The 15351-nt window shown below is 50.6% G+C and overlaps 1 protein-coding gene across 1 annotated transcript; it reads right to left on the bottom strand.

The window, feature by feature from the left end:
- Positions 1 to 4311: 4311 nt before the first annotated feature.
- LOC145130165 (uncharacterized) lies at positions 4312 to 9729 on the bottom strand. Its single transcript, XM_079065007.1, has one exon. The coding sequence runs from the start codon at positions 9727 to 9729 to the stop codon at positions 4312 to 4314; it is 5418 nt and encodes a 1805-aa protein (XP_078921133.1).
- Positions 9730 to 15351: the final 5622 nt, after the last annotated feature.

Raw genomic sequence — 15351 nt, forward strand, 5'->3', positions numbered from 1 at the left:
AGGCGGTCCAATCAGGCTGAAGGCTCATTATGCATGTTGTTCTGCAATTGTTATATGATGTGGTTATAATTGTATGGCGTTGGTATTTGGGGGGAAACTCACTAAGCTTTCGGGCTTACAGTTTTAGTTTATTGTTTCAGGTACATCAGGGGATCGCAGCAAGGCGAAGGCATGATCGTACAACTCCTCATGATTTGTTTATGTTTCTTGGGAAACTCTGATATTAGATATTTTGAAAACAAACTTTGTACTGATGAATGGTTTTAAATGATTTGAAAAAGTTTTAATTTTGCATGAAATTTTTGGGTGTTACAAGTTGGTATCAGAGCCTTGGTTTGAGTGAATTGGAGGAACACTCGTGTGAATATAATCTGAAATCTAGGGAAAGATTTTAAAATGATTTTTTTTTATGGTTTTTCAAAATAAGTAAGAGAGGATGCAAGTGTACGATCAGTCGGAGCCAGTAAGTTGACCCCAAAATACCATACATTTATTTGAATAATATGATATGATAGAACAACATGCTAGTACTAGGCTAGGTATCCTCAGAAATTGCATGATATATGATGCGACCTTGCTCATCTTCTATTCGCCAAATCCTTCTTGAATGTTCGGCAGTAGCTGCAAGATCACAGAGAACAAGGGCCGTCAGCCGCTTTCCGGGAGGAGCTCCCGGAAGAACGCTTCGACGGTCAAGTTAGAGGGTGTTTCTAGGTTCTTGGTGTATTCTCTCCAAAGGGTCGAGAGAACTTACCTCGTAGGTCTGAGAGCGTATCCTTTTATACCTAGCTCCCTTGCCTGATCCGTACCAGACAATATCGCTTTTTGGGTAGACAGGATCAGGGGCGCTGATTGGAGAGTCATGCGCCTTTAACCGTCAGAGCGCTCTTATTGGCTCTGACGGTAATGGGGCTATCCTCCTGCCTGTCTCCTGACCGTTTCTTTTGTCTTGGAGCTGGGAGCGTCTCTGGGCGGGCGCGAGCCTTTCGCCTGTATATTCCGCTCCAGAGGGCTCTAGCAGACGCTAAGCCTGCTGGGCCGGGTTGGCGTGCGCGAGCCTTTCGTTTGTGCCTTCCACCTCCGGGCGTGCCAGCGGACGCTAAGCCTACTGGGCTGAGCCCGGTTGGCGTGTCCGACTCGCATTCCTGCCGTGCTGCCCTAGGCACGTCATCAAGTCCCCCAGTCCTGTAGCCGTAGCGTTGCAGTGCTAGCTACGGCGTACTGGACTTAGATAACTTACGTGTGTCGGTTTTTCTTTGCCCGCCGTTCCGTCTTTAATGGCGACGTGACTGCGCATGATGTCTGGTAACTGCGTCATCGTGTCAGGTATTTAAATGTCCCGCCTCTCCCTCTTCTTTATAAGGGCTTTTGAACAGTTTATCTTTATCTTTTCCTTCTTCCTCCTTCGTCTTCTTCTTTCTTCTTTCCTCATGGCAGACCTTCCCTGTATCCTCCCCTCCGCCGCTGAGTACCGGCGACTGGAGGCCACCTATGGCTTATCTTCTCTGGAAGGTGTGGAGTTTCCTGTGCCTGGTTCTAGCATCTCATCCCCTCCCCCGACAATATTGGGGTTTTCTTGAAAACCCTAGATGCTGGGATCCGCTTTCCTTTGACCGATTTTCAGGAGGAAGTTCTCTAGAAAGATGGCTGCAGTCTTCAGATGTTGACTCCCAATGCAGTTAACAAAGTGGTTGCGTTTGAAATGATCTGCAGAGCCAATGGGTATCTTCCAGACTACTTCGTCTTCAAGTTTTTCTTTCGATTCTGTGTTACCGGCGACAAATACACCTTCTCGGTCCGGCGAGGGGGACACGTCTTGGTTCCCGACGGGCGCACCCCAAAAAATTGGCAGGAAAAATGGTTGTGGGTGAATCAGGGGTTGGTTGGGAGTGGTCGTTATCGTGCCAATGCTTTCGCCGATACCATCCCCAAGCTCTTTCCCCACAACCAGGGTGTCGCCGACTACTTGAAGTGTGTGCAGGTATCCGCTGAAGATTACTCCGAGGCACTTCTTTCTGGGGTAGGGATGAGCCCCTCTTGGAGGCGGCGAGGCAAAATGGCGGTGTTCTTCTCCGTCGTTGATGGTGAGTGTTGTATCCTTCTTTCCCTTATCGTCCCCCTATTACTCCTGTGTTATTTATATTTTCCTTCTGCTTTCCCTAGGTGTTGAATCTTCTATTTCCATGGACGAGGTGCTGCACAAGCGTTATCGGGGCAAGTTTGAGTTTCGGGAGGTGGATCTGGTCGATCGGCTTCCTCCACCCCGCCGGATGGGCCAGCTTGCTCTAACCAGTGCCCCTCCTGTTCCTCCGACGAGTTCATCGGCGTCCGAGGAGAATCCGTTGCATGCTCGCCCCATTTCCGTTCTTATGCCCTTAGGTGGCGTCCCTTCTTCTTCCATGGGGTAATGAGGATAGCAAGGAGGGAATCATCGCTGACGTCCGGCGGATGCAGGCAAAACGAAAAGCTGTGCAGGCGATGGGTGAGCCAGTTACTGGCACGCCTACTGCTACCAAGAGAGTGAATACTAGGCGCAGCTTTTCTCGCTTGCTGAGTTCCATGAGTTCCACACCAACTGGTGTGGTAGTGATCCCTGATGACGACACGCAACAGTCCGAAGGGATCAACAGGGCGACTGAGCAGCCCGTTATTTCAGATTTCTCTTCCATTCCTTCCCCCAGTGTTCCATTTGTTCCTTCAAAGCTTTCCCCGGCAGAGGGTTTTGGTGTCTCTGGACAGGCTGCAATCTCCAAGGATGGTGATTCTGGAGATGGTGCTTCTGAGTCTGCTGTTTTTGTTCCACCGTGGGACCTTCGTAACGACTCTCGACTTTCTGTGCGTACAAATGCTTTGGAATTCTCTCGCCACGCTTTTCCTCCCGCTACGGTTGGAGATATGGAGGCAATGGGTAACCCTGCCCTTTCTCACAATATGGCCTATGCTGCCGCGCAGGCCATGTTTTATCTTGTTGCTGGTTCCCGGCGCGTCCATGCCTTCGGCGAGATGGAGACTGCGCATGCCGCCTGTGGATCACGTGTGGCAGGTCTAGAGCGCCGCCTGAGTGAGCTTGCTGATGACCTTTATGTATCTGAGAAGAAGTGCGAATTGCTAATGTCTGAAAAGAACACCCTTGATGAAGCTAGAACTGTACTAGAGGCCAAAGTTGATTCCCTCACGCAGATAAATGAGGGTTTGATGATTCATGTAGAGAGTCTTGAGCGTGATGCCGCTGACCGTGACAAGCTTGTGTCATCGCTACAATCGGATATCGACGCTTCTCGTCGAGACTTAGATTGGTTAGTGCATGTTGGCGTGGTTCGCATTGTTGATAAGTTGATCGAGCATCCCGACTTTACGAATGCCATAAGCCTCATTCGTCATGCTGCGTTTGTGGCTGGGGTTGAGTCCCTTCAGAAGACTTCCGTTGGTGATGGAGGTGGAGAGACAGTTGTTGGTGTTTCTTTGGCTGGTCCTTCGGTTAGTGTAAACGATGCTCTTTTTTCTTTTGCCAGTATGGACCATGCATCATTGTTGGGTTTGGGGGAGTTGGGTATTGAAGGTCTTCGGGAGTTATGTTCTTTTGGTGGTTCTGAGGGTACTCCAGAAAGTGTGGTGGGTCAGGAAATTGTGCTGGTAGCTGAGGTTGATGTGGAGGGGAATGGTAAGGATGGTGAGGCTGTTGGTGAAGGTGAAAATGGTGTTGAGACAATTGTTAGTGATGATAATGTTGGTGAGATGGCGGTGGGTGCTGGAGTGATGTTGGGGTGGTTGCCCCGGAATCGTGTGCTACCCCTCCCAGGGTGTGAAATTTTCTCTGCTTAGTTGGTTTAGGTTTTGATGCTTTTGACTTGTGTAATGTTCGAACTTTTAAAACAATGTTTTATTTTCTTGGATGTGTATTTTGTGTGTTCTAAGCATTATCTGTTCTTTACTCACCTTGCTTATCGTTGTGCTTGCTTGTTTATTATACACTGTTTGGGAGATACAGCGCCCTGGTGCGCTAAAATATTTCGTTTGCTTCGGGTATCGTCGACACACTAAGTGTCGGTATTGGGCGCTCTAAGCGACCAACGATCGAGTTTTGCATGTGAACATTCAATCGTTATAAATTAATACACTAAGTATCAAAGATCAGCAATTGCATTATCATTCTATATTGACCGCGGATTTTTAAATACACTAAGTATTAAACTCATGCCATTAATAAACTCATGCCACTAAGCATGGACCTGTGTACTCTAAGTACTCGCGATGTGCCACACTAAGCGGCACGTCGATCAGCTGGGGTTGCGTCTCTTCCCTCTTTCTTGTTCAAAAGAAATACTTCTTCAAGTTCCTGGCGTTCCACGTTCTTGGAATCTGCCTGCCTTCCATTGTTTCTAACGCATATGCGCCATTCCTGTTTGCTTCTGTGACTCTATAAGGGCCTTCCCATGTTGGGCCCAACTTGCCTTGGGGCTGAGCTCGACTTGCCTCATTTTTCCTCAAAACGTATTCACCAACTCTGAACGCCTTTTCTTTTACCCTTTGATTGTAGTATCTTTCCGTCGCATGTTTGTAAACAGCTTGGCGCATTTCAGACCTCTCACGCTTTTCCTCTAGGATATCCAGGTTTATCCTTAGGTCTTGTGCATTGCTTTCCTCATCCTTAATGGTCACCCTCAGTGTGTTCATTGCCACTTCCATGGGGAGCATGGCCTCCATTCCATACGTTAGGCTGAAAGGGGTTTCCTTTGTGCTTGTTCGTGGTGTAGTTCTGTACGACCACAGCACCGTCGGTATCTCCTCCGCCCAATTCCCTTTTGCTTTGCCTAGCCTCTTCTTGATTCCATTCACGATGGTTCGATTGGATACCTCCGTCTGTCCGTTCGCTTGCGGATGTGCTACCGATGTGAACCGCTGGCTTATCCCTTTGGCGGTGCACCATTCTCTGAATGGGTTCTCAGCAAATTGTAGGCCGTTATCGCTGACAAGAAATTTGGGTGTCCCAAATCTTGTCATGATGTTCTTCCACACAAATTTTATCATGTGTCTCCCTGATATGCACGCCAGTGGTTCCGCTTCAATCCATTTTGTGAAGTAGTCCATGGCCACCACCATATACTTTAGCTTTCCTGGGGCTTCTGGGAATGGACCCACTATATCTATGCCCCATTGGTAAAATGGCCACGGGCTGGATATGTTATGTAGTGGCGCCGAGGGATTCGCTTGAACTGGGGCGTAAGACTGACACTCTCCACATTTCCTGGTCATTTCTATCGCATCTTGCTGTATCGTTGGCCAGTATACCCCCATTCGTAGCACCTTGCCCGTTAAGGCCCGTGCCCCCTCGTGTGCACCTACCTGGCCTGAGTGTGCCTCCTGTAGCATCTCTCTCCCTTTGGCTTGGTCCACACACTTTAGCCATGGGGTCGTGAACCCTTTCTTGTATAATTCTCCGTTAACCATTGCATATGAAGGCGCTTTTATACGTATCTTCCTAGCTTCGCCTTGATCGTCTGGCAATACCCCCCTCTGCAGGTATTCCCTGAACGGTGTCATCCACGTGGGTCCGGCCGGGGTTAGGGCGTTCGCTTGCTGCTCGTCTATACTTCTGTCGCGGAGTAGCTCTACCAGGACCTTTTTTGACAAATGATCGAAGCACGTAGATGCCAACTTACTCAAAGCATCTGCTCTCTTGTTTTCACTTCTGGGTATCTGCTTGATTGTAAACTGCCCGAAGGACCCTACCAATTGTTTCACCATCTTTACATATTTTCCCATTCTCTGATCTCTCACTTCGAAACTCCCATTAACTTGGTTTGCTGCTAGCCTCGAGTCGGTTAGGGCCGTTACAGCCTTCGTGCCCATCTGTTTGGCTAGACGTAATCCTGCGAGCAGCGCTTCGTACTCCGCTTCGTTGTTTGACGTGTGGAAATAAAAACGGAGGGCGTAGGTTACCTCTTCTCCTTCTGGGCTGGTTAGGGTCAGCCCCGCCCCTGAGCCTTCCCTGCTGGACGCCCCATCCGTATACAAGGTCCATGACTTGTTGTCAGCCGGGGCCCCTTCAACTGCCCATACTTTCTCTTTGGTGGGGTCCCCTCCGTCCGGAATTTCTAGTAAGAAATCGGCTAGCGCTTGTCCTTTGATACTTGTCCTTGGGTGGTAGTTTATGGCGTGCTCTCCCAGTTCGATCGCCCACTTCGCCAGCCGGCCTGACGTCTCTGGCTTGAGCAGTATTTGTTTGATGGGATAACTCATGAGCACCTCTATCTGGTGTGCTTGAAAGTATCGCCTTAGTCGTCGAGCCGCATAAATGAGCGCCAGGACCAGCCTCTCCAGCGTGGGATAATTGAGTTCTGGTCCTTGCAATGCTCTGCTAACAAAGTATACTGGTCTCTGCTCCCCTTCCCTTTCTACGGTCAATACTGAAGATATCGCTTCACTTGATGTCGAGAGGTATACTTGTAGCGTCTCTCCCGGGACGGGGCTAGCCAGTGTGGGTAATTCATGTCGTGCTTCCTTGATTCTTTGGAGCGCTTTTTCTGCTTCATTCGTCCACTGGAAATTGCTCATCTCAATGCAACCCTTCAACATGTGGAATAACGGCATGGCCTTGTCAGCGGATTTCGAAATGAACCTGCTTAGAGCTGTGAGTTTCCCATTTAGACCATGTGCATCCTTGAGCGAGTTCGGTGTTGGTGTCTCGATGAATTCATCGACTTTGGTCGGACTGGGCTGGATACCTTGCCTGGTGACGTAGTACCCCAGGAACTGCCCTTCTTCGACCCCAAACGTACATTTGGCCGGGTTCAGTTTCATCTTCACCGCTTCTAGAGTTCGGAAAGTTTCTTCAATATCCTGCAACATTTTGTCTTCATGTGGGCTCTTGATCACCATGTCGTCCACATATACCTCGATGTTTCTCCCGATTTGTTTAGCAAATATCGAGTCGACCAGGCGCTGATATGTGGCCCCTGCATTCTTTAGGCCGAAAGGCATCTTGGTGTAGCAGAAGGTGCCATGATCCGTGTAGAAGGCTGTTTTCTCCTCATCTTCTTTGCTCATCAAGATTTGGTGATAGCCTTTGTATGCATTCAGGAAACACTTTAACTTAAACCCCTGTGACGATTCCACTTTCTGGTCAATCTCCGGGAGGGGGTAACAATCTTTGGGGCATGCCTTATTTAAGTCGGAAAATTCGATGCACATACGCCACGACCCGTCTTGCTTGCGGACCATAACTGGGTTCGCTATCCACGTCGGGAATATTGCCTCCCGCACTATCCCAACTTCTGCTAGCTTGGCCACTTCTGCATTAATTGCCTTATTACGGTCCCCTCCCTGAACTCTCCTATTTTGTTTGACCTCCTTTGCGCCTGGTTTAATTACAAGCTTATGCTCGATGACCTTCCTTTCCACCCCTACCATGTCTGTAGGGGTCCATGCGAACACATGTTTGTATCGTTTGAGTAAGTCGACCAGCGCCCTTCTTGTGCGGCTTGTGAGATCGTGTCCAACGCTGACTGGCTGATCAGGGTGTCTTTCATTGATTACTTCCTTGCCTTTCCTTGGGTTGCGCTTGGGTCTCTTGGTCTCTTTGGTTATCTCTGCTGGCTTCATGACTGTATAGCATTGCAGTTCTTTGGGTGGAGTGGCCAACACCGTAGCCGCGCCCATGGGGGTGTCGAACTTCATGATCCCATGCATAGTTGATGGCACTGCCCCCAGCTTCAAGAGGGTTGTTCTTCCTAGAATGATATTGTGTTCCGCCGAATGCCGAATGACCACGAAGTCTATCAAAGCGGTTTTCTTTCGCTGTTTGTTATGGCTAGTAATGGTCAGAGGGAGGTGAATTGTGCCCAGCGGCCATAGGCTATGACCTGTGAATCCTACTAGCCTCCCGGTCGTGGGTCGTAAGTTATCCTTCCATCGGTCTGGGAGGAGTCGGAAACAATGCTCGTAGATGATGTCCGCCGAACTCCCGGTGTCGACATAGACCCTGTATATGGTTACGTCCCTGATGGAGGCTTGTATCACCAGCGGGTTGTCGCCCCTCCATCCTTCCGGTCGGGGGTCTTGCACGGAGAATGTGAGTGTGCGTGCTGAAAGTTTGGCGGTTTCCTCTCCCCCTCGTTGTTCTTCCATGCTTCTCGTACTTCGTATCATGAATATTTCCTTGGGCTGGGTGCCCTCACGAGTTGTACCTTTGGCGTTTTCAGCGTCAAACTTGGCGCGCAGTCTTCGCGCTACTTCCACCAGATCTCCCTTGAGTTGCTTCTCTTCCATCTCTTTCTTTAATACCGAACAGTTGGCCGTATCGTGTGTCTTACTTTTGTGATACTCACAGTATCGGTTCTTGGGCGACTTGGCCGACTGCTGTTTTTCGGACACCGCGTACACTTCTGGGCGGCGACCGCGTCTGTCGTCCTTGGCAAATGGTCGGAAGCGCGTCGGTGGTCTTCTCGCCTGGCCATAGTGCCTATTCCCCCCCCCCCCCCGAAAATCCATGTGGCTCGGATTGTGATGTCTGGTCGTCATGGCATTCAAGTAGGCCTGCTTGGCTGCCTCACCGTCTTCCTGCCGCAGATATCGTTCTACCCTTTCCTTCAGTTCGGCCCGTGTTAGGGGCTTCTTTCCCATGAGTTTTTGCGACAAAGGTCCTGGCAGGAGTCCCCATGTAATGGCGCCAGCTGTGAGCCCTTCATCGTGTCCCGGTACGTCCAACGTAGCATTTATGAGCCTCGTGAAATATTCTCGCACAGTTTCCCCCTCTTTCTGTTTACAGCCTATGATTGAATGAGAATCTCCCTTGTACTTACGTAGCTGCATGAAGTTGGTAAGGAAGAGGTACTTAAGCTGAGCAAAGTTTGAAATGCTGCCTGGTGGCAACGTCTTAAACCATGTGCCGGCGTTGCCATCCAGGGTCGTTGGGAAGTATGTGCACCAGAACTTCTCGTTAAGTTTCAACGACGTCATCGTCCATTCATATGTGTCGATGTGGCTATCCGGGTCGGTGGTTCCATTGTACGTTTTGAGCGTCGGGAGCTTTGATGTGTTTGGTATTTCATAATCCAACAGCTCTTTGACAAACGGAGACGTCATACTACGGGAAAAACCATCTTGACTCGGGACAGTCGACACTCCTTGGTGGTATTGATGATTCATGCCATGCGATGGCGGTGTGAGGTAGTCGGGGCTTGGTCCGTAGAAGGGGTACTGCTGGAATGGCAGCTGGAGGGGATAACTGGCGGTGAAAGGATGCATGGGGGTTACAGGTCTGATCGCTGCCGGCTGCTGCAGTCTGCCGTTGGCGGGAATGGACAGTCCCGTCCATGCGCCGACCATCGGGTAGACGGGAGATGGGTGGTTTATCATGGTTTGCGCCAGTGGCGGCAACAAGATCGTTGAACTCTGTCCACCCGTCATCTGGAAAGACGGCGGTGTTGCAAACGACGGTGAAATGTTGAAGACGTGACTCGACGGAAGCGTTGTCGAGTGAGCCAGTTGTGTCTGCTGCAGCGGCGGTGAAAAGAACGGTGGCATCTGAAGTTGTGTAGCCGGAAGTGGCCCCACCGAAGTCGTTTCTTGCCGAGAAAACGGCGGTTGTGGAACGCTTCCGGCGACTGCTGTGGAACTTCCTTCGCCTAAAACGGCCCTGCTGACCGTTGTAGACAGCGGTGTTTCGTCCAACGCCGTCATGGGACGTATGGGACTGATTGGTCGTCCCTCACTGCCGTTGGACGCCATTAGTGTTTACTTGTGTGCTTTTTGTTTGTGTTCTTCGTCTCACAAACGGATGGCGCCAAATGATGCGACCTTGCTCGTCTTCTATTCGCCAAATCCTTCTTGAATGTTCGGCAGTAGCTGCAAGATCACAGAGAACAAGGGCCGTCAGCCGCTTTCCGGGAGGAGCTCCCGGAAGAACGCTCCGATGGTCAAGTTAGAGGGTGTTTCTAGGTTCTTGGTGTATTCTCTCCAAAGGGTCGAGAGAACTTACCTCGTAGGTCTGAGAGCGTATCCTTTTATACCTAGCTCCCTTGCCTGATCCGTACCAGACAAGATCGCTTTTTGGGGAGACAGGATCAGGGGCGCTGATTGGAGAGTCATGCGCCTTTAACCGTCAGAGCGCTCTTATTGGCTCTGACGGTAATGGGGCGATCCTCCTGCTTGTCTCCTGACCGTTTCTTTTGTCTTGGAGCTGGGAGCGTCTCTGGGCGGGCGCGAGCCTTTCGCCTGTGTATTCCGCTCCAGAGGGCTCCAACGGACGCTAAGCCTGCTGGGCCAGGTTGGCGTGCACGAGCCTTTCGTTTGTGCCTTCCACCTCCGGGCGTGCCAGCGGACGCTAAGCCTACTGGGCTGAGCCCGGTTGGCGTGTCCGGCTCGTATTCCTGCCGTGCTGCCCTAGGCACGTCATCAGTATAATTTCCTGATTTCGCGATGCCTGCTAGTCAAGGGTTTCTTTACATGAGATTGACATCATTATTGTAGTTACTTGTGTATGTGTCACGGTGGTACATAATTAAGATCTTATAGCCCGAGAATGTTCAATTTGACCTTATGTTCTGCTCTCATTGATTAGGGCTTAGGGTAGGATCGAATATTCAAAAGTCTATAGGGTCCAGCGTTATCTATAATTAGCATACACTAATGCTGCAGGGTTGGTGGAAGTTTCATAAACGGGCGGGTTGTGTGAGGCCGATAGGTCAGTCGTGATTCAGTTAGCCTTCCTCTAGGAGTGATGATTGAGCGCTTGCTATGCTTATGTAAATTGTTAGGGTGTTGTGATGATACTTGAGACAAATATGGGTAGGTGTGGAAGGTAGTATGGGCCCGTACTACTGAAAGCACAGGACCCATACGCGTATCAAGGAAGTCACAACCCCTAGGGTTTAGTCGAGAGTTGGTTCCCAGTTATCTATGTGGATTATCTGATATCTTGTGGTATGTTTTAGAATGGTGATGACGAGACGCTTTGTGACTGGATCCGCTTTAGGATCAGGATCAGGAGACGGAGGCCCGGAGGGGCCAACATCATCTGAGCCCGTGGTGCAGATGGGTACAGAGGAGTTGGATGCCAGGATCCGGGAGATCCTACATGATGAGGTTGCTACTGTGTTCCGGACACAGCTGCAGGAGATGTTTGGGTCTATTAAGACCGCCATGGTCGAGTACTTTGATGAGCGATACGCAGCCCTTGCGGAGACGGCTGCCGTTGCATCGGTTGTAACAACGGCAGGGGGAGGAGGAGGAGCCACTCGGGGCTTCCAGTATAAGGACTTCGATAACACGAAGCCCCCTACTTTTGATGGGACACATGACCCCATCAAAGCTATGAGGTGGATTTCAGATGTGGAGGGGTGTTTCCATACCTGCTCATGTCCTACTGACCAGAAGGTCAGGTGTGCTCTGAACCTGCTAAGGTCCGGGGCCAAGGACTGGTGGATTGGCGACTGGGTCGTACACTGATGATCAGAGAGCTGATGTTACTTGGGAGCAGTTCAGGGATATGTTTCGCGCCCGATACATTCTGCGGGTCGAGCGGGAATGTTTGTCACAGGAGTTTTTGAGATTGAGACAGGAGGGGGAGTCGGTGATGGAGATCACCCGCATGTTCACAGAGAAGGCGATGTTCTGCCCAGAGTTTGCTTCTGAGCAGGCTCAGATGACCCGTTATCTGAGCATGCTCAAGACTGACATCCGTCAGTTTGTGTCAACCCAACGATGTGATACTCTTTTGGAGTTGTAGGAGGCCGCTAGGCGGCGTGAGTTGGAGATTGAGTTGTAGATGAGGGAGCAGCGGCAGGCCCCGACGCAGTCGCAGCCCGCTCCTAAGCGGTCTAAGACTGATGAATCTAGGACCGGGGGTCAGCAGAGCCGCACTTGTGGAAAGTGCGGCAAGAGTCATTCTGGAGTTTGTCGTTCGGTTAGTGGATGCCACAAGTGTGGCAAGGAGGGGCACTATGCTAGGGATTGTCGCCAGATAGCCCCTGTATCGAATATGAGGATATGTTATCGCTGTCATCAGGTTGTTCATGTGAAGACCAACTGTCCACAGCTCGCAGCCAGGCCGACGCAGGCTCCAGCGCCGACTACATTGAGAATACCGGATGGGAGGCCAGTCAAGACAAAGCCTCCGAAGGCTCAGGGGCGTGCCTTCCAGCTGACTGCAGATGAGGCCAGGGCAGTATCAAATGTGGTTGTTGGTATGTTTCTCTCTTTTATTTATTATAATTGTATTATGCTTATCTGTTGCACCTGTGATTAGGTATGTTTTTAGTGAACTCCTTGCCTGCTTTGGTTTTATTTGACTCGGGGGCGAGTCGATCCTTCGTATCTCAGTCGTTTAGTAGGGAGTTCAGTGTGCCAGTGGGCGAGTTAGAGTGTCCGTTGCGAGTCTCTATCGCCAATGAACACGGGGTTTCTGCTTCCGCGGTCTACCGAGGGTGTGAGTTGGAAATTTTCGGGGGTGTCCTTTCCGATAGATTTGATTCTGATCCCTATTGGGGAGGTGTGTGTAATTGTAGGCATGGATTGGCTCAGTCAGTTCGGTGCTATGATTGACTGTGAGGGCCAGCGAGTGGTAGCTCGAACCCCAAGTGGGGGAAAACTAGTTATATATGGTGAGGGTACCAGAGTGGGATCAGGGTTTGGTTCAGCTACCAGGGCTCGGTAGTACATTCAGCACGGGTGTGCAAGTTATTTAGCGTATGTGGTGGATACGTGGGACAGGGACCAGACTCTAGTTTCAGAGGTCCCGGTGGTTAGAGAGTTTACTGACGTATTCCCAGAGGGGTTGCCAGGGATACCTACGGAGAGGCAGGTCGAGTTCCGGATCGACCTGGTGCCAGGTGCGGCTCCTATCGCCAAGGCGCCGTACCGATTGGCGCCACCCGAGATGCAGGAGCTGTCATCACAGCTGCAGGAACTGTTGGGCAAGCAGTTCATTCAACCTAGCAGTTCTCCATGGGGAGCACCGATCCTCTTCGTCAGGAATAAGGACGGCTCACACAGGATGTGCATTGATTATAGGGAGTTGAACAAGTTGACGGTGAAGAACCGTTATCCACTCCCGAGGATAGATGATCTCTTTGATCAGTTGCAGGGGCATCTTGGTTCTCCAAGATAGATTTGAGGTCAGAGTATCATCAGGTCTGGGTCAGAGAGGAGGACGTGGAGAAGACCGTGTTTCGAACTCATTACGGTCATTACGAGTTCGTGGTGATGCCATTTGGGCTCACCAACACGCCAATAGTATTCATGGACCTGATGAATCGGTTCTGTAGGCTGATGCTTGATCGTTCGGTCATTGTGTTCATAGATGATATCTTGGTGTATTCCAAGATCCGAGAGCAGCACGATGAGCACCTCAAGGAGTTGTTGGGGGTTCTGAGACGAGAGTGGCTATATGCCAAGTTCTCGAAGTACGAGTTTTGGTTACGGGAGATCCAGTTCCTCGGGCACCTCGTTAAACAGGATGGGATTTTGGTCGACCCGGCCAAAATCGAGGCAGTCACGTAGTGGGAGGTGCCGAGATCTCCCTCGGATATCAGGAGTTTTCTGGGATTAGCAGGGTACTGCCAGAGATTTATTGGGGATTTCTCCAAGATTGTAGTTCCCCTCACTCGTCTGACGAGGAAGGGAGTGGATTTCTGGTGGGGCCCTGAGCAGCAGAGGGCGTTTGAGACCCTCCGTCAGCGTTTGTGTAAGGCTCCAGTTTTGACACTCCCAGAAGGGGTGGAAGATTTTGTGGTGTTCTGTGATGCATCCAGCACATGTTTAGGGGCAGTCCTCATGCAGAGGAGACGAGTGATAGCCTACGCATCGCAGCAGCTGAAGCCACATGAGACGAGATATCCTACTCATGATTTAGAGCTGGGAGTGGTGGTGTTCACTCTCAAGATATGGAAACATTACCTATATGGGGTCCGTTGTGCCATATATACGGACCACAAGAGCTTGAGACACATCATGGATCAGCTGAACCTAAATATGAGGCAGCGCAGGTGGCTGGACGTTAGGGGTGTAAATGAGCCAAGCCGAGCCCGAGCCTGACCAAGCTCGAGCTCGACTCGTTTAATTTTGAGGAAGCTCGAGCTCGATTCGAGCCTTAAAATGAAGCTCGAGCTCGGCTCGTGAACAATTTAGTGGGCTCACGAGCCTAAACGAGCCTCTATGTGTATATATATATATATATATATATATATATATATATAGGCTCGTTTAGGCTCGCGAGCCCATTAATTGAAGCTCGGCTCGAGCTCGTTTAATAAACGAGCCTCATATTTAGGCTCGAGCTCGGCTCAGACTCATTTAATTCGATCTCGAGTCGAGCTTTTAATGAGTTGATCCCGAGTAGCTCGGCTCACTTACACCCCTACTGGACGTAGTCAAGGACTACGATTGCGAGATCCTTTACCACCCGGTAAAGCGAATGTGGTGGCGGATGCTTTGAGCCGCAAGTCAGCTGGGTCTTCCACCCCAGCGATATGTATGAGGATAGCGGTGGATTCTCCACTTGTGAGTTTGATCAAAGACGCTCAGGTCGAGGGCATGCGGCCAAAGAACTGGAAGATGGAGAAGATCAGGGGAGAGAACACCCGGTTTGTGCAGGATAGTCGGGGATTGTTAACCCGATGCGGTCGGGTATGGGTTCCGATGTCTGGTGGAGTCAGACAGACAGTCATGGAGGAGGCTCATAAGTCTCACTTCTCTATTCACCCGGGGGCCCCCAAGATGTACCGGGATTTGAGTTTGAGCTATTGGTGGTCGTCCATGAAGCGAGAAATTGCTTGGTACGTCGAGAGGTGCTTGACATGTAGGATGGTCAAGGTCGAGCATCAGAGGCCGCATGGCAAGCTGCATCCCCTGGAGATTCCCATGTGGAAATGGGAACATATCACGATGTACTTTATTACCATGCTGCCGAGGACGGCGAAGGGGTTTGATGCCATATGGGTCATCGTGGATCGATGACTAAGAGTGCAAATTTCTTGGCCATGCGGGAGAGTTCGTCGGCCGAGAAGTTGGCCGACGTGTACGTCCGCGAGATCGTGGCTCGCCATGGGATTTCGGTCTCCATTGTCTCTGATCGGGATGTTAGGTTTACCTCTCGTTTCTGGAAAAAGTTCCACGAGGAGCTGGGCACGCGATTGCACTTCAGCACAGCTTTCCATCCGCAGACTAATGGTCAGAGCGAGTGGACCATCCAGATCCTCGATGATATGTTGAGGGCGTGTGTCATTGATTTCGGTGGGAGATGGGATTCCCACCTACTGTTTGCAGAGTTCGCCTACAACAACAACTATCATTCCAGCATTGACGCCCCGCCTTTCGAGCTGTTGTATGGGCGGAGATGTCGCACCCCGGTTT

This window comes from Lactuca virosa, chromosome 8 (genome assembly GCF_052849685.1).
Source record: "Lactuca virosa cultivar CGN04683 chromosome 8, Lactuca_virosa_CGN04683_v6, whole genome shotgun sequence".
In the NCBI taxonomy this organism is placed as follows: domain Eukaryota; kingdom Viridiplantae; phylum Streptophyta; class Magnoliopsida; order Asterales; family Asteraceae; genus Lactuca; species Lactuca virosa.